Source organism: Jaculus jaculus, chromosome 6 (genome assembly GCF_020740685.1).
Source record: "Jaculus jaculus isolate mJacJac1 chromosome 6, mJacJac1.mat.Y.cur, whole genome shotgun sequence".
NCBI lineage: Eukaryota > Metazoa > Chordata > Mammalia > Rodentia > Dipodidae > Jaculus > Jaculus jaculus.
In genome coordinates, this window is record NC_059107.1 from 136,742,071 (window position 1) to 136,760,215 (window position 18,145).

At 50.3% G+C, this 18,145-nt stretch overlaps 1 protein-coding gene across 6 annotated transcripts in view; it reads left to right on the forward strand.

Annotated features, from left to right (window-relative positions):
- Positions 1 to 13,547: 13,547 nt before the first annotated feature.
- Socs2 (suppressor of cytokine signaling 2) overlaps positions 13,548 to 18,145 on the forward strand; it is a 37,940-nt gene continuing 33,342 nt past the window's right edge. For 2 of the 6 annotated variants that reach the window (XM_045153512.1, XM_045153518.1), the window contains exons 1-2: positions 14,551 to 14,700; positions 16,214 to 16,587. In XM_045153512.1, coding sequence (XP_045009447.1) covers positions 16,449 to 16,587 — 139 coding nt within the window. In that variant the 5' untranslated portion in view covers positions 14,551 to 14,700; positions 16,214 to 16,448. Of the gene's footprint in view, positions 13,682 to 14,216; positions 14,240 to 14,550; positions 14,701 to 15,204; positions 15,382 to 15,622; positions 15,725 to 16,213; positions 16,588 to 18,145 lie in introns of those variants that run through there. The other 4 variants (XM_045153514.1, XM_045153517.1, XM_045153513.1 and 1 more) reach the window with 4 other exon arrangements.

Sequence of the window (18,145 nt, forward strand, 5' to 3'; positions counted from 1 at the left end):
AACCTGGGTCATTAAGCTTTACAGGCAAGTGCCTTAACCACTGACCAGCCCTAATTTATGTTTTAAAAATAAAGTGTTGTCACATAACCATCTTTTGGTTCCTGGTTGCTGCAGGGATCATCCATTTACTTACTTATTTCTTTTTATGTCATTGTAAGTTTTCTCAGTTCTGCAGCTGGAATCAACAGACCTCAACACAATTAATCTAGCTGACAATGAGCATGTGGCCGGGCAAAGCCTGGGGGCTGTTGCAGAGCAGAAGACTTTGTAGATCGTGACTAAAAATATTATGTTTAGAGTAACAAGTAATTAATTGCCTCATGGCTGTGTCAGGCAATTGGCCTGTTTTAAGTATGGGATTTAAGATGGCAGGGAGAGAAAGAGGGAAGGAGGGAGGGAGAGAACAGAGAAGAGAGAGACTCTTTGTTTAAGGGAACTTGCAATAAAATCTTCCCAGCAAGAATTGGAAAAGTCAAAGGAAAAAATGATAGGATTTGCTAACATGATGTCTAGGGAGTTATTTCTAAATAGATTTTAAAATATGTTATAAGAAACAAGACTTTAGTCTTTATTTTTAGAATTTTTGGCATGTACTGATAGGCATATTTTAGTGTTTGCTTTTTTGCCCCTTCTTGATTGGGAGTATGTTAAAACAAAACAGAAAGGATCCAAGTTCCCCTCAGTTCATTTATTTATTTTTTTAATTTCTTGTTCATTTATTTGCAAGTAGAGGGAAAGAGAGAGAGAGAGAGAGAAAGAGAGAGAGAGAGAGAACAGACAGAGAGAATGGGCATGCCAGGGCCTCCAGGTGCTGCAAACGCACTCCGGATGCATGCACCACTTTGTGTATCTGGTTTTACACGGATCCTGGGGAATCAAACCTGGGTCATTTGGCTTTGCAGGCAAGTGCCTTAACCACTGAGCCATCTCTGCAGTCCCCCTCAGATTCTTTATCCCTAATCTATGTTTAAATATTGTCAATCATCTTTGAAACGGCAAAGAGTTGTGGACCATGTTTGTAATCTCAGCACTCTGGAGACTGAGGCAGAAGAATTGCCATGAGTTGAGGGCTGGCCTAAGATTCATAGTAAGTTACAGGCCAGCCAGGCCTCCAGAGTGAGGCCCTATTTAAAATAATATTGAGAATATTGCTGTCTTTTTTTTTTTTTTTTTTTTTTTGGTATTAGCACTCACGATGATGTGAACATCCTAGTAGTAGTTAGCTTTTTTTTTTTTTTTTCGAGGTAGGGTCTCACCCTAGCCCAGGCTGACCTGGAATTCACTACGTAGTCTCAGGGTGGCCTCGAACTCACGGTGATCCTCCTACCTCTGCCTCCCGAATGCTGGGATTAAAGGCGTGTGCCACCATGCCCGGCGGTAATTAGCTTCTTGTTGCTGAGACTAATGCCCAGTCAGAAGCAGCTTAAGGGAGGAAAGGATTTATTTCAGGCCCACAGTTTTGAAGGGAAGCTTCATCATGGCGGAGGAAGCTGGCTCACTTCATCATACATCTGCAGCAGAGAGGAAACAGTAACCACGAGCTGGTTCTGAGCACACCCAGTGCGTTAGACTCAAGATCCACCCCTGGCCACACACCTCCTGCTAACAGGGCTCTACCTGCTGGGGCCTAGGTAGGAAGATTAATTAAAAAAAAATAAAATAACTGAGGCAATGGGTGATATTTACGTTCAAACCACTACAGACCCGTTTAAAAAATTTTTCTTCTTATTTATTTATTTGAGAAAGAAAGTGACAGAGACACACACACACACACACAGAGATAAACTGGCACATCATGGCCTCCAACTGTTACAAACGAACTCCAAACACATGTGCCACCTTGTGTGTCTGACTAACATGGGTCCTGGGAAATTGGACCTGGGTCCTTTGGCTTTGCAGGCAAGCACCTTAATTGCTAAGCCATCTCTCTAGCCTCACAGACCTATTTTAAAAGCACCTTGGGCTGGAGAGATGGCTTGGCTTTTATGGCACTTGCCTGCAAAGCCAGACGACCCAGGTTCGAGTCCCCAGGACCCATGTAAGCCAGATGCACAGAGTGGCACATGTGTCTGGAATTCGTTTGCAGTGGCTGAAGTCCCTGGCATGCCAATTCTTTCTCTCTCTCTATCAAGTAAGTAAAATAAAAATAAAACATCCTAGACTGAGCCAGGTTGGAGCCCACTCCCCTCCAATAAAAGCAACTTGGCCTTCATGATTCTTTTTTCCTTAAAATGTTACCTTTGCTCACATCAAACCCTATACCGTTTACAAGTACAGAACAACCTAATTAATGTCCTTTTGCTTAGTTCTGCTTATATATAAAGTAGGCATTTTTCTTTTTTATATGAATTTTTAGTTACTATTAATTATAATAATAGATTATCCTCTTTTAACCCCTTGCCTCAGCTCCCATTACCCTGGAGATCCTCCCTAGTGGGGTTGTGGTATTCACTGTGGGGTCATGAAGGCCTCAGTCAGTCCCTGTGGGGTAGTGAGGGACAATGCCTTAGCATATTCTTACCCCCTCTGTGGCTCTCACAATCTTTCCAGCCCCTCTTCTGCAACATTCCCTGAGCCATAGCGGGCCTGCTAGCAATCTAATTTAGCGTTGAGTTCTCTATAGCCTCTGGATTTCTATTTTGATTGATCACTGCGTTCTTCACCACCCACCTGGGGCTGGTTGTCAGGCTAGCAGGCTGAGCAGGGTTCATGGTGTCACTTCCCCGGCAATTTCTCCTGGGCCCTGGCAGAGGGGGCACGTTTCATGGTGGGCAGTCGGCTAACTCCCTATCTTATTGATGGATCTTGGTTCTCCTTAAAATAGGCATTTTTCTATCATTGAAGGCTTGCTATAAAACTAGGTATAGAACCGGGGATGGCTCAGCATTTAAAGGCACTTGCTTATAAAGCTGCATGGCCTGAAGTTTGACTCTTAGACCCATGTGAAGCCAGATGTACCAAGTGATGCACGTGTCTGGAGTTTGTTTACACTGGCAGCAGGCCCTGCAGTGCCCATTCTCTCTCTACCCTCCCCTCTGTTAGAAAATATAAATAAGTTAAATAAAATCAAGCTGGGCATGGTGGCACATGCCTTTAATCCCAGCACTCAAGAGGCCAACATAGGAGGATCACTGTGAGTTTGAGGCCAACCTGAGACTACATAGTGAATTCCAGTCAGCTTGGGCTAGATCAAGACCCTATCTCAAAAAACAAAACAAAAAAACCCCAAAATATACCAAAAGAAAAAAATCAGGTATATATGCTATGATATATTGTGAAGAGCAATTAAAACTATAACGTTTGGGCTGGAGAGAGCTAAGGCACTTGCCTGCGAAGCCTAAGGACCCATGTTCTACTCTCCAGATCCCACGTAAGCCAGATGCACAAAGGCGAGGCAAGTGCAAGGTCACACATGGCCACTAGCTAGTGCAAGTGTCTGGAGTTTGATTGCAGTGGCTGAGGCCCTGGTGTACCAAATCTCTCTCGTACTTTCTCTAAAAAAGTGAAAAGAAAAGAAACAAAAAACCCATCATGTTTGTAAAGGCAAACTTACACCGCTTTTCTTTAAGGAACAGTGCAGTTTGACCTTGCTAGGATAGCAGCACAGGCTGTGTAGACGTCTATGTGTGTGTGGCCTTCCATGCAGAGTGTTCACGGGGCTCTTTCTGTGGAATGCAGCGGTAGCCGCTCTTGGTAAGGCCTGCCTTATGTGACTCTGCAGGGCCTCTGGCTAGAGCTAGTCTTGCCCGCGATGTGAACCACAGACTGGTTCACTGAGTGCTGCTGCTTCTCAGAATTCCATGGCTCAGCTAGGACCTGTGTTTGTTGTTTATTAATAGGTATTTTTCTCCCTGTTCTGCTTACCACATCATCACAAGCAGGCCTTGACCTTTGTGAACTCATGTGGATAGTCAAATATATCTAGAAGCTTCCCAAGCTTAGGACTAATAACATCATCAAGTGCTCTTTCAGAGGTCATGGGACAGAGCTTGGAAGTGACTCAAAGGAAAGAGAAACTTACTAGTTCATTCTGTCCAAATGACACTAAGGAGAAAACAGAGTCCAGAGAAGTTAAGGGGTTCGGTCAAGCGCCCCCTTCCTGTGACACCAGCCGAGGCTTGTCCACATGGCAGTAGTGCTTACCAGCTGTCTGTAGCATGTTCCCTATGAGACCCTTTGTTGGTATTATCGTAGATAGTGTCTCTCTCACTATCCTGAGACCTCGTGAGGGCATGGAAGTAGCTGATTTCCATTTATCCTCAAAGCCTAGAACAAACATGATAAGGACCTGTGAATGTCTGTTCACTTGGTAGATCAGTATTTTATTTATTTATTTATCTATTTATTTATTTATGAGACAAAGAGCGAGAGCGAGAGAGAGAGAGAGAGAGAGAGAGAGAGAAAGAGACTATATAAATGGGTGCACCAGGGCCTTTGGCCACTGCAAACAAACTCGAAACACATGCACCACTTTGTGCATCTGTCTTTATGTCATTATTGGGGGACTTGAACCTGGGTCCTGAGGCATTGCAGGTAAGCGCCTTAACTTCTGGGCCATCTCTTCAGCCCTTGCTTGGTGAATCTTGCTCATGCTCTTTACTGGGTGGTGGTGTTTGTCATACTGCTAAGGATTGAGGAGCAACTTGGGGAAAGCCAGGCTCCTCTTGATGGTGGATCACAGTGTAAATCGGGCTGGTGAAAGAGCAAGTGAGAAGCCCACCCGCGCAGGAGAAGTGGCGGGGAGCCAGGGCGGAGAGAAGGCAGGAAAAGCATTCCGTTTCCTCGTTTGAAGACGCAGTAGAAGTGGAGCAAGGGCTCCGCGGTTAAGTGCACTTCCTGGGCAAGCATGAGCCTCCCGAGGGACCGCCCTGAGGCCACCTGAGTTGGACATTTCCAGAAGCCACGGTCATGCACAGTCCTGGGGCGGTGCGGAGACGGGAGAGGCGCTGGGGCTCAGGAACAGTAAGCTCCAGAATCTTTAAGAGACTCTTTCACAAAGGAAAGCAGGTGAGTAATGGGAGGGAAACCTGGCTTCTCTCTGGCCACCACAGGCGAGCGCCCAGGGCCGGCGTCACACACCACACATCTACCCACATGCATCAGGTTTACCCATTCATTCACCCTCCCTGACTACGGTGGCCCAGGGACTAATTCAGGCACTGGGGACATAGCAGTGAGGACAGTGGAACCATGTTCTCACTTATATTTTCTTTTTTTTAAAAAAATAATTTTTAACTTATTTGAATTGATTTATTTGCAAGCAGAGAGAGATAGAGAGAGAGAAGAGAGACAAACCCAGAGAGAATGGGTGTGCCAGGACCTATAGCCACTGCAAATGAACTCCAGACGCATACACCACCATGTGCATCTGGCTTACATGGGTCCTAGGGAATCGAACCTGGCTCCTTTGGCTTTGCAGACAAACACCTTAATGGCTATGCCATCTCTCCAGCCCCCACTTATATTTTCATAGGAGAAAGACAATAAACAGTAAATGAATATCTATTATAATGATAGGTAGCCAAAGATGTATTGGTGAGAAAGAAATGCAGGGAAAGAAACAGTCACTGGCACGGTTGTGTTGCGTAAAGCAGGGAGGGAAAGCCGCCATGAACAAAGCTCCGGCTAAGGGAGGCAGAGTGTGGATGCTGGGGAAGAACAGTTCAGAGAACAAGCACAGAGGCCCTGAGGCAGGCTTGGGGCATTGAGAAACATGGAGACAAGAGGTCAGAGCACACGAAGGAGGAGAAAGGACGCGAAGAAAACTCCCTTGTCCTTCCCAGCACCACAAACCTGTCGCTGGTGTTGCTGTAGCCACACAGTACAATTGAGACCCAGAGTCTCAATGCAACCTTGATGGCACACCTTGATTTCTCATGGGTATCGCAACCCTGACAAAAAAGGCCAGCAGTCCTTGTGGAATCACAGTGAGCCTTCAAGGGAAGCTTTTTCTGCAGAGAGTCTTAGATGCTGTCTTCACCCAAATGCCTGCCAGGCCAGGCAGGAATAGAGAAGATTGAAATGAGTCAGCTGGGAGAACTCAGCCTGCTACAGAGATAAAGAGTTCTTCACGTCCACAGATAGATATCTTCCCTCATATTTGTCTTGGAATAGTCAGTCTTTCGAGCCTATCTTTTTTATTTTATTTTCTTGGTTTTTCGAGGTAGGATCTCACTCTGGTCCAGGCTGACCTGGAATTAACTCTGTCATCTCAGGGTGGCCTCAAACTCACAGTAATCCTCCTACCTCTGCCTCCCGAGTGCTGGGATTAAAGGCGTGCGCCACCACGCCTGGCTTCGAGCCTATCTTTATGCCTCTACTTCCAATAGATACTTAGGCCCAAAGAATTATGTCTCCACTAGAAGAAGGTGGAGGAGAAAGAAGAGGAGAAGGAGGAGGACACAATAGGGAGGGAGGGAGGGAAGAAAAACTCGGAGTTATAACAAAGGCAGGTCCTTCTAGGTGTTAGAGAGGCCATAGGGCTGCTGAGGACTGTGACTCATAGGGGGGACATGTGCTAGCCAAGGCAGGTGGCCACCACTCTGCTTCTGCTGGTCATGCCTTGATGGACTAGGGCCTTTAACTGATAGATTTTGTAATTGAAGAGAAAGGAAGAATATGGATAGTTTTGGGGTGAGATCTCCAGATTTTTAATTGGTTGACCTTTTTTTCCCTGTGGTTTTTTTTTTTTTTTTTTTTTTAAGGTGGGTTCTCACTCTAGCCCAGTTAGCTAGAGTCTCACTCTAGTCCAGGCTGACCTGGAATTCACTATGTAGTCTCAAGGTAGCCTCGAACTCATGGCAATCCTCCTACCTCTGCCTCGGAGTGCTAGGATTAAAGGTATGCACTACCAAGCTCTGCTTTTTTTTTTCCCCCCTAAGGAGCCCTAGAAGTCTGGGGGTGGGGGATTTCATCTGCCTCGCTTCTCTTGACCCCCAGTCCCAGCTCTGGGCACACATGCCAGAGACCAGATCTTCTACCTTTTCTGGGGGCTGGCACAAGAAGGGCATTGTAAAAGGGACTTGGTTCTGAGAAGCCTCAGATGAAAAGTGGATGCTTGTTGAAGTACAAGGTGGCTCTTACCTGCTTCCTCTTCTCCACTCTGCTCGTTTCCCTGTAACCTGTACCTCCTCCACACTTAGGCCATCTGCGCCACAGTGGTTATACAAACCCAGATCAGGTCAGGGAGGAAAAGCCTGTCATCGGCTCCTGCACAGGTGAAGCCCAACGGTGAGGTGGCTTTCGAATCCAGGGCTTTGGAAGCCCTTTTTGTCCTTCCTGCCTCAGTTCTGGTTTTTTTTTTTCATTTTTTTTTAAATATTTTTTTTTAATTTTTATTTATTTATTTGAGAGTGACAGACATAGAGAGGACAGATAGAGGGAGAGAGAGAGAATGGGCGCGCCAGGGCCTCCAGCCTCTGCAAACGAACTCCAGACGCGTGCGCCCCCTTGTGCATCTGGCTAACGTGGGACCTGGGGAACTGAGCCTTGAACCGGGGTCCTTAGGCTTCACAGGCAAGCGTTTAACCGCTAAGCCATCTCCAGCCCTTTTTTTTCATTTTAATTAATTTATTTATTTGAGAGTGACAGAGAGAGAGAAAGAGGCAGATAGAGAGAGAATGGGCGCGCCAGGGCTTCCAGCCTCTGCAAATGAACTCCAGACGTGTGCGCCCCCTTGTGCATCTGGCTAACGTGGGTCCTGGGGAATCGAGCCTCGAACCGGGGTCCTTAGGCTTCACAGGCAAGCGCTTAACCGCTAAGCCATCTCTCCAGCCCCTCAGTTCTGTTTTTGTTATTTTTTTCCCCTTTGTTGCCTTCGTTCCTTGGTAAGGCTCCCACCAAGTGAGTTTAAGACGTTGACTTGCACAGCCATTCCTGCCGTTTTAGTTTATTTCCTGAAGATGATGATTTGCTTGATCTGAGGGTGTTGTGAGACTGGACTGAACGCCGCCGTGTGCTGGCCGGGGTCCCGCGCGCTCCAGCAGAGCGGCTCCCCGAGTCCGCAAGCGCCGTGGGCGCCGTGGGCAGTGGCTGCGCTGAAATGACGGATTTGGAGAGGACGGAGCAGCGCTGCGGGGAGCGAACCTTCTTCCCCTGCACTCAGAGTCAGTTACCAGTCACCGTCCGCCCCTCTCTCACCCAACTTCTGCACCTCGTGGAAGCTTATCAATGCCTGTTTGGCACCCCGAGAAGGTTCCATGCAGTGGAACGAGCTGCGGGCTTTTGCCAGCCTTGCGCTCCTTGCCGCCCCCTGATAGAACAACAGCTTATCAGAATCCAGGGACACATACAATCACGTTTGACACCATTTATATTTAATTTCTTTTCATTTTAAAAATTTTATTTTTGTTTATTTATTTGAGAGCAACAGAGAGAGAGAGAGGGAGAGAGAGAGGGAGAGAGAGAGGGAGAGAATGAGCGCGCCAGGGCCTCCAGCCACTGTAAACGAACTCCAGACGCCTGCGCCCCTTGTGCATCCGGCTAAGGTGGGTCCTGGGGAATTGAGCCTCGAACCGGGGTCCTTAGGCTTCCCAGGCACACGCTTCACCGCTAAGCCATCTCTCCAGCCCCCATTATATTTTAAAACTAAATGGGAAGGAAACTTCTGGGAATCAAGCCCATGAAGTTTCCAGGCAGCCGCAGGTATGGGGTAAAGGTGGGGGTGACTGTCTCATTTTATACAGGCAAGGGGAAGACAATCATATCTTCAGAGAAAAAAAAATCCCAACTCACCAAGAGTGAAAGGTTGACAGATGAAATAACAGGGTATCCTGACAAAATGTTTGCTAAGTGTCACAGATCTTTCACAGATCATCTCAATTCTCACAACATCCCTCAAAGTGGGTACCATTATCATCTCCACGAGAGGCTCACTAATTGACAAAGATCACATAGGTATAAAGTGGTGACAGAGGGAGGTTTCATGCTTGGAAGTGTAACCTTAAAGCCATGCTGCAAAGGCATGCATGCGTTCATCCATCCATTGACTATGTTGATTGCCTCCTATGCACTGGGAACTGTTCCCTTTACTACCAGCACCTACACATGTGGTCGAGGCAAGGACAAATACACGAAGCTTCCATTCTGACAAAAAGAAGTGTAGTAGGATAAAGAAAACATTACAGGCTGAGAGATGGCTAGGTGGTTAGAGGCACTTGCCTGCAAACCCAGGTTCAATTTACCCATACTCTCATATAGCTGCATGCAGAAAGGGATGCATACATCTAGAATTTACTTACAGGAGCAAGAGGCCCTGGTGTGCCCTTCCAGACTCACTCTTTCTTTCTTTCTCTCTCTGTCTCACACACACACACATATACAGACAGGTAATTTTTTTTTTTTTTTTTTTTTAAGGAAGAAGTGCTGGCAAGATAGCGTAGTGATTAAGGCACTTACCTGTGAAGCCTAAGGACCCAGGTTCTATTCCCTGGTATCCAGTAAGATAGATGCACAAGGTGGCACATGCATCTGGAGTCTGTTTGCTGTGGCTATAGGCCCTGATGTACCCATTTTCTGTCTCTCTCCAATAGACAAATAGATAAATAAAAACTTTTTAAAGGAAGAAAAGATTAAACCCGGTGTGTTAGCTTACACCTGCAAGCTGCTAGCACTTAGGAGGCTGAGGCATGGGATTCCCTGGAGCTCAAGGCCAGCCTGGGCTACATAGTGACCTATAGGCCAGCCTGAGCTGCACAGCGAGACTCTGCCTTAAAAAGTCACCTCTCAAAAGAAAAGAAAATAAATGCCATAAATGAGGTTAGATCATGATCAGTGTTAAGGGGAAAACAAGAGCCTAGAAGAGAAAGAAGTGTGTGTGTGTGTGTGTGTGTGTGTGTGTGTGTGTGTGTGTAAGGGTCAAGGTTGAGTGGGGGCATGCAGCAAAGTCTCCCTGAAAACTAGACATTAGTGATCTGAGAGAGTCAGGAGCAAAGCACACAGCTATCTGGCAGAAGAGCACCCGGCAGGGCTGGGGAGGTGGCTTGGCTGGCAAAGCACTTGCCATGCAGACATGAGGACCCACCTCCAGCATCCACGTAAAAGCTGAGCATGGTGGTGCACGCCTGTAATTCTAGTGCTTGGAGGTGGAGCCAGGCAGCTCAGGAGCTGGTCTAGAAAAATCAGTGAGCTCTGAGTTCATGAAGAGTCTCAGCACATAAAGTAGAGTGTGATAGAGGAAGACATCGGATATTGATCTCTGGCCTCTACATTCACCCATACATGTGTGTGCACATACCATGCACATACACTTGCAAAAAAAAAAAAAAAAAAAGAAGTCAAAGAAGTGTATGAGAGGCAGAGGAAGTAACAAATACAAAGGGCCTGGCAAAGTAAGATTAGTACATTCTAGAAAGAGCAAGGAGTCCCGCATGACCAGAGCAGAGTGACTGTTGGATAGAGCTGTAGGAAAGTGAGATCCACAAGGTAAATGGGACCGGATGTGGGAGGACAGTGCAAATGGGCTGTTGGGGTTTTGTCTTTACTCCAATGCCCTGTGGCCACCTGGGCTGGATGAGAGGAGGAATGTGAAATGATCTAGTTTACATAGAATTGTTCTCACACCTATCAGGAGAGGCTGTAGAGGGGAAAGGAGGCCATTCAAGAGACACTGCTATCACCTGGGCAGAGGTGAGGGTGGCTTGTCCTGGTGTGCACTGGACATGTGGCAAGTGCTTCAGTTCTAGGTTGCTTGTGAAATAGAAGTGATAAGACTGGCCAGTGTGTGTGTGGGGGGGAAATGTGTGTGAAAGTCACCAGTTGACTACCTGGAGGGTTTTGAGTTGAGCCACCGAACTGGAATCAGGGATGGTGTCAGAGGCAGGGAGAGTTCAGGAGGAGTGGCTTGCTTTTGTTTTAAGGTGTAAGGGCTCATCAGACTTAGTTAGGGTCACTGAATTGGACATACCTATTAGATATCCCCAAAAGGGATGCTGAGGGCTGAGCTCAGGAGAGGTTCTGCAGTTCAAGGAAAGCCTGTGAGTTACACTCTTCTCTGTCACATACTTGAAGACATTGACTCACTTGTGATGTTGGAAAAATGACAATTATCAAAACTACTAGGAGCCAGGCGTGGTGGCGCACACCTTTAATCCCAGCACTCAGGAGGCAGAGGTAGGGGGATCGCTATGAGTGCAAGGCTACCCTGAGACTCCATAGTGAATTCCAGGTCAGCCTGGACTAGAGTGAGACCCTACCTCGAAAAACAAAACAAAACAAAGATACTAGGGGAAATTGAGAAAAGTCAAGTTCAATAATTCACCCATATCCTGTCACCCCCCCCAAATACCCATTTTCATTTCTTTACATTCCCTTCTGGTTTCACCCACAAGCATACGTAATACACAGTTGCACAATGTGACCTTAGCAAAGGCTCGTGTTCTACTTTTTCATTTGCAACGATCCCATAATAAACATTTTTATATGATTCCCATAGTGCTTCTGGAAGATTTTAAAAGGCCAAGAGGACTGGAGAGATGGCTCAGCAGTTAAGGCGCTTGCCTGCAAAGCCTAAGGACCCTGGTTTGATTCCACAGTAAAGCCAGATACACAAGGGGGCACATGCATCTGGAGTTCATTTGCAGTGGTTAGAGGCCCTGGCGTGCCCATTCTCTTTCTCTCTCATAAATAATAAGTTTTTATTTTTAAGTTCAAGAAAATAGTGGGCATTGCTGGGAAACGTTTTAGAAGCAAGAGTTGAAAACTCTACTTCGGTACATGGCATGGTACTCCAGCAGCTGGTTTTGTGCTCACTGAGCTTGCTTTGTGCTGGATGACTCTCTCCTGGGGCGTCTTTGAACTAAGCCCTGCAAAGACAGACAGCAGCCTCCCCTGCACCCAGTCAGGGGGGCACATTCTAGGAAGAGGGAACAGTATACGCAAAGGCCCCAAAGGCCCTGGGGGCGGGGGGAAAGAAAGCACAGGTTATGGTTTGAGTGTACAAAGTCCCCCACAAGCTCCTGTGCTTGAACCCTTGGTCCCCAGTTGGTGACATTAAGTTGGAAGACTGTAGAACCTCTAGGAGGCGGGGCTTAACTGGAGGCGGGGAGTTGCCAATTCCACTCCAGCTCTCTCCTCTCCTTAGCTAGGATGTAGCAAGGCACACCCGCTGTTGCTCCTGTACCATGCCTGCCCCGCCGTGATGGACAGCGTCCTGTAAGCTGTGAGATTTGCATTTCTCCTGTCAAGTATTTGGTCAGTTATGTAACTCCTTTGTAGAGGTTTTCTTCTTCTTCTTTTTTAAAATACTTTTCCTCTTAATTTTTTTGTTTGTTTTACAAATATTTTATTTATTTATTTGAGGGGGGGGGCGGGAGGGAAAGAGGCAGATAGAGAGAATGGGCACACGAGGGCCTCCAGCCACTGCAAACAAATTCCAGACGCATGCACCCCCTTGTGCATCTGGCTTACGTGGGTAATGGGGAACTGAATCTGGGTCCCTTAGCTTCACAGGCAAACGCCTTAGTGGCTAAGCCATTTCCTCAGCATTCCTTTTTAAATTTTTTAAAAAATATTTTATTTATTTATTTTCAGAGAGAGGAAGAGGCAGACAGAGAATGGGTGCACCAGGGCCTCCAGCCACTACAAATGAACTCCAGAAGCATGCGCCACCATGGACATTTGTTTTACATGGATTCTGGAGAGTCAAACCTGGGTCCTTACACTTCACAGGCAAGTGCCTTAACCACTAAGCCATCTCTCCAGCCCTCCTTTTAAAATTTTTATTTATTTATTTATGTATTTTCAAGCAGACACACACACACACACACACACACACACACAGAGAGAGAGAGAGAGAGAGAGAGAGAGAGAGAGAGAGAGGGAGACGGAGGGAGAATATAGGTGCACCAGGGCCTCTAAATGCTGCAAATGAACTCCAGATGCATGTGCCACTTTGTGAATCTGACTTTACGTGGGTACTGAGGAATCGAACCTGGGTCTCAAGGTCTTTGCAGGCAAGTGCCTTAACTGCTGAACCATTTCTCAAGTCTTTTGTAGAGGTTTTCTAATAGTTCACCTTAGCTCCATCATCTCCATCAAAGACTCTTTTAAAAGCATGACCCCATACGCACGACTCCATCGTTGACAAAACCCTCTGTTGGCTGGGAGACAAGAATTCACCTGCCTACCACATGCAAAGAATGACTCGAAAGCAGAAAAATTACTGCAGGAAAACATTGACTCCAGACTAGGCCTTGAACGCTGGGTGGTGTGGTTGCGTTTCCTCTCGGGGCCGGCAGGGGGGGCACCAGGCATGGTTTGCAAGCCCCATACTCCCCCATACTCTCCCCACCCTTCCTGCCCAACTTCCTCTTAGCCACCGCTTCAACCTAAAGTGGCCATTGACCTTTTAAGCTTTTGAGCGGTGATGCAATAGTGTAGTATTTCAAAGAAAAATGGTTATCGAAATTTTGGATCCGGTTTTCCCATGAGTGTTCATGGCTTAAAAAAAATAAGTAGGTCACATTTAAAATGGGTCACATTTCAGGGGTGGGTGTGCAGGTTGAGGGACGAGGTTCCATCAAGGCCAGGTGGCCTCCAACCGGGTGGGAGCTGAGGGTCCCAATAGGGAAGAGGAGCTGTAATCCATCCCAACTCCTGACGCCTGTTGTGCGGGGATCTTGAGACAAGCTTTCTCTGGACTCGGGCACAGAGGCCTGCCACCTGGCACCTCCTGGGCGCACAGGTAAGGGCATCACCTTAGTAGCCCTCGCAGGTGGACCGGGCGGGCCTCGGGCCTCCGGAAGGAGACGGGGGAGCCCAGGGGAGGAGGAAGGAAGGAGCAGGGTAGGGCTAGAGCCGAGAAGACTAGCGGGAGCCCCAGGGGGGAGGGACTGGGAGCAGCTCGCACGATTTAAGGAGGCGCCAGCCTCCGCCCGCTCGCGGTCTCCTAGGACCCTGGCCGGGAGGTCCTGCCTCCCGTCTCTAGGTTCCCGGAGGAGGAGGGAGATCGCTGGCTTGCTCGCCCCCCACGTCACCAGTGTATCTTAGAGAGAAAGGGGTCGGTCTCCAAGGTCCCCCATCCTCTCCAGCACCCGCCACGGTGCCCCAGAGGGTCGTGAGAGGTGCGGATGGGTGGCAAAGAGGACCCCCACTCTCGCGGCCGGTTCGGGGTGAGGGCGGCTGCTGCAGTTCGCTGGACCCGGGTACTCAGCCGGGGCGGATCCGGGGCCACACACTGGCCGCCCGGACAGGGTTGGAGGTGTCTCGGGACTTCTCCCGTTCGTCCCCAGATCATCCCGAGGTGCGAGATGACGGGAGGGCCGAGCCCCAAACGCCCGCACGCCGCCAGCCGCCGGCGCCCGGGAAGCCTTGCGCATGAGCGCCGGAGCCTCTTTAAAGCGGCCGCGGGGGCTGCGGTCACGTGAGGCGGATTCCTGGAAAGTTCCTGGAAAGCGGCCTCCGCAGCCCGCGGAGGGAGGGAGGGGTGGATGGAGAGAGGGAGGGGTGGATGGAGCGAGGGAGGCGGGGAGCGAGGGAGGCGCGGCGGCCTGGGAAGTCGCGCGCACCCTGGGCTCCGGGCACAGACGGTTAACTCTTGCCAAGTCGCGCCGCCGCGGCTCGCGGCCCCGAGGCTTCCCCTTGAAGCATGAGCCTCCTCTCCCGCAGTCACCCACGCTGCGCGGGCCGCGGGCCGTGCGCGCCGAGATCCCGGCCGCGCAGCCTCAAGATCCGCGGTGCCCGAAGCCCCGGCGCCCGCTGCAGGTACGGGGTGTCGGGAGTCCGAAGGCTCCGCCCCGAGGAGAACGGCTGGGGAGGGTGGCGGGGCGCGGCGGTGTGCACGGGCAGCGGCGAGCCGCCCGGGTTTCCGCAGTGGAGGGCGCCCTGGGGAGGGCGAGTTCGAGCCTCAGCTCCGTCCCCGCAGCCGGGCTCAAGCTACTTGCTCTCCCCGGTTCTTTCTTGGAATCGGGAAGTGTCTGGAGTTGTTTTTTTTTTTTATTTTTTTCCCTCTCCCTAAACTGCGATCCAAATTTATAATCCTAATAACCTGATCTCCCGCTCCTCCCTACCACAGCCTGCCTCCGCCCTTGCCCCTTCCTCCCTCCCTTTCTCCTTCCCACCTCCTTGGTCGTAGATAAAGGGAGACCCAGCAGCTGCCTAGAAATTGGGGGTGTCAGCACCTAGTGCAGAGGGGGTGGGGCGACGATCCCTGGGATATTTTTTTTTTGGTCTGCCTTCTGCGCAAAATAAATAAATAAATAAGAATAAGCTCGGCTGGCTCCGCAGAGCGCAGAGCCTCCCGCATCCCCGAGGCATCTCGTTCCCACATGAAACGTCAACTGGGGGCACTCTGACGGATACCCCTCCTTCTCCCCGGCCCCTCCCGGTTCTCCCGCCCCATGTCCGCTGCGGAGTCTGCCTGGTGCGCAGGCGGCGGCGGCCGAGGTAAGAGCCCGGCCTTGGTGGTTGGCACGTCCCGCCGCGCGCGCGCTGCTGCTCGCTCAGCCCCAGCCTCGCCTCGCCCCGAGCTCCGGCTGGGGCTGCGCGCTCCGGCGATTCCTCGACAGCGCCCGCGGCGGCCACCGCGGCAGCAGCAAGTCCGTGTCCCCGAGCGACCGTCCCGGCGCGCGGCGGCGCCCCTCTACCCTGGCCCGGAGCGCGCCCCGGGGAAACGGCGGGGGGTTGAGGCCGCCTCCGCGGCGGAGATGCTGCAGCTCGCGCACCTCTGCACCCGCTGCCGGCCGCACGGGTCCCGGGAGCCCTGCGGCGTTGTAGGGCGTGGAACCAGGTTTTGTGCGGATGCTTCCTCCCTAGGGCCCTGGGTCTGCGCGAGGCGTTGGATGGGGATGCCTAGTGACAGCGGCTGTCCCGGTTCCCCCACCTTTTAAAAATTGTCTACTTGTCTATGACAAGGGCCTGTCCCCAAGTCCCAGGTGACCACGTCTCCTAGGGCTGCCAGTTTGTGATTTTCTGCTTGCAACCCTTGAGCAGGAAGACACCCTCATCATTGTCTCCCACCTCCTTCCTCTCCCAGACCAACTTCTGTATCTGGGATCCCAGCTCTTTTTCTTTTCTTCTTCTTCTTTTTTTTTTAAGCCGTCTTTTCTTCAGAGCTGGGCCAAGGCTGTGACTGGATGCTTAGGGTTAAATGGTACCGGAGCACAGAGGCGGAGGAGTCCCCGGGATTTTCCACGTCTGTTTTTCCCTCCCCCCCCCACGCCAGCCACAGGGGTCCAGTTGAGACTAACTCAGTCCCTGCTCCACTTTCTCTTCGCAGTCGATCCGTGGGTGACTACGTCTGTGCGACACTTTGCCATCGGTCTTCTGGGACTTGGAAAGAAAGAACCGGCCGCTTCCCATCACCTCCCCCTCCGCCACCATTTCGGACACCCGGCAGGAACTCGTTTTGTGGTATCCACTGATTTCTGAGAAAGACGCGAGATCTTGGATTTCCCCACCCCAGCCCACCAAGCCCCGCGACCACCTGTCCTTGACGCAGTGACCCTTCTCCCATGACCCTGCGGTGCCTGGAGCCCTCCGGGAATGGCGCGGAGCGAACGCGGAGCCAGTGGGGGACCGCCGGTTCCGCGGAGGAGCCGTCCCCGGAGGCGGCGCGCCTGGCCAAGGCCCTGCGCGAGCTCGGACAGACAGGTAGGGCGCGGATGGGCAGCGACGAGTGCCCGAGGGGCTGCGGGGCGGGGAGCGTGGCGGGTCCTCGGGGTCCCAGGTGCGAGGCCCAGATCCCGAGGTGGAAACTGGTTTCCTCCGCTGGGCGCCCGGGGACTGGGGATGGCCGAGCGGGTGGCCCCGCCCGTTCGATTCCCGGTCTTGGGGAATGCGAAAACAAAGTGGCTCTGGAGAGGCGCCGAGGCTTGCAAGAAGCCCGCGCGCGAGCCGGGCTCCTTGGGAACTGCTGCCGAGCGCGCGCTGGGGGAACCGGAGCCGTTTGCAACCGCTGCCCTGGGGATCGGCGCCCGGCGACTCCCGGTCGCGCGTGGCTCCCGAGGCGCAGCCGCCTCTGCAGCCTAGGATCGCGGCGGCCAAGTTCAAGGACAGACGGATGGACGGACAGACCGCCGCGAGCGCAGCTGCCTGGGAGCTTCTGGCACGCGCGGCCTCCCGGCGCGGCGCGAGGCTTGGCCGTCCTCTCGGCAGCCGATAGAAAACTAAAACAACAACAAAAACCAAACCAAAAAAACCATACGTATATTTTCTAATATCTGGCACGCCATTCAGTCCTTAAACATCTGCTTCCTAAAAGCTTACAGTTTGAGGCAAAACAACTTTTGATAGCAATAGGCAAAAGGAAAGGGAAAAGTTCCCTCTCAGCCCTGTCGTTCCCCCCCCCCCGTCCTTCCCACCCTGTGAGAGAGACCCACTCGCGGGTGTCAAGTGTCCCGGTTAATTGGGGAATGGGATATATGTGTGTGTGGGGGGGGAATTGTTCAAACTTTTAAGCTGAAGTGTCTAAGGCACTCTTGTAAACAGACCTGGACAGGGACATGGCCTAGGCGAATCAAATGTAGAATGCAAAGGATACCTACGGTGGTGATTTCAACTTGAATCAGGGCAAAGTCCAAAAAGAATTTAGCGGAGATTGTAAAGTTGAAGTGCTCATCCTCCCCTCCGCTGGGCTCCCTGGTTTCCCGTCGGGCAGGGCAGTGATATTCGAGGCAGTAAAAGGCATTGCTTTCTAGGGCTTTGCACCGAGATGCAGCGCGGAGCAGATTGAGACGGGGGGGGGGGGGGACACCAACCATCCAAAAAAAACAAACCTGATTCTCCTTTTGTTGGAATGGATAGAGGTGAATCTTCCACTATTTTTCTAACTTCTAATTTACCTAATCTTCATATCAACAAAACTGCACTGCAAAAGCTCTTAGAAGGTAATCTTAGCTGTACAAAGAAGAAAGTTATATCAGAAAGAAAGGAAGAAAAAAAGAAAGCTGGCTTACAGTTGTGATGATATACTAAAATGGACTCATGTTCATTAAATTCCTTTCGAAAGATTTGTCGTATTACCTGGTAAACTTTCATTCACAGACTTTTTCTTTTCCTTCTTTCTTTTCTTTTCTTTTCTTTTCTTTTCTTTTCTTTTCTTTTCTTTTCTTTTCTTTTCTTTTCTTTTCTCTCTCTCTCTCTCTCTCTCTCTCTTTCTTTCTTTCTTTCTTTCTTTCTTTCTTTCTTTTTTTTAATAAAAAGTTTAGCC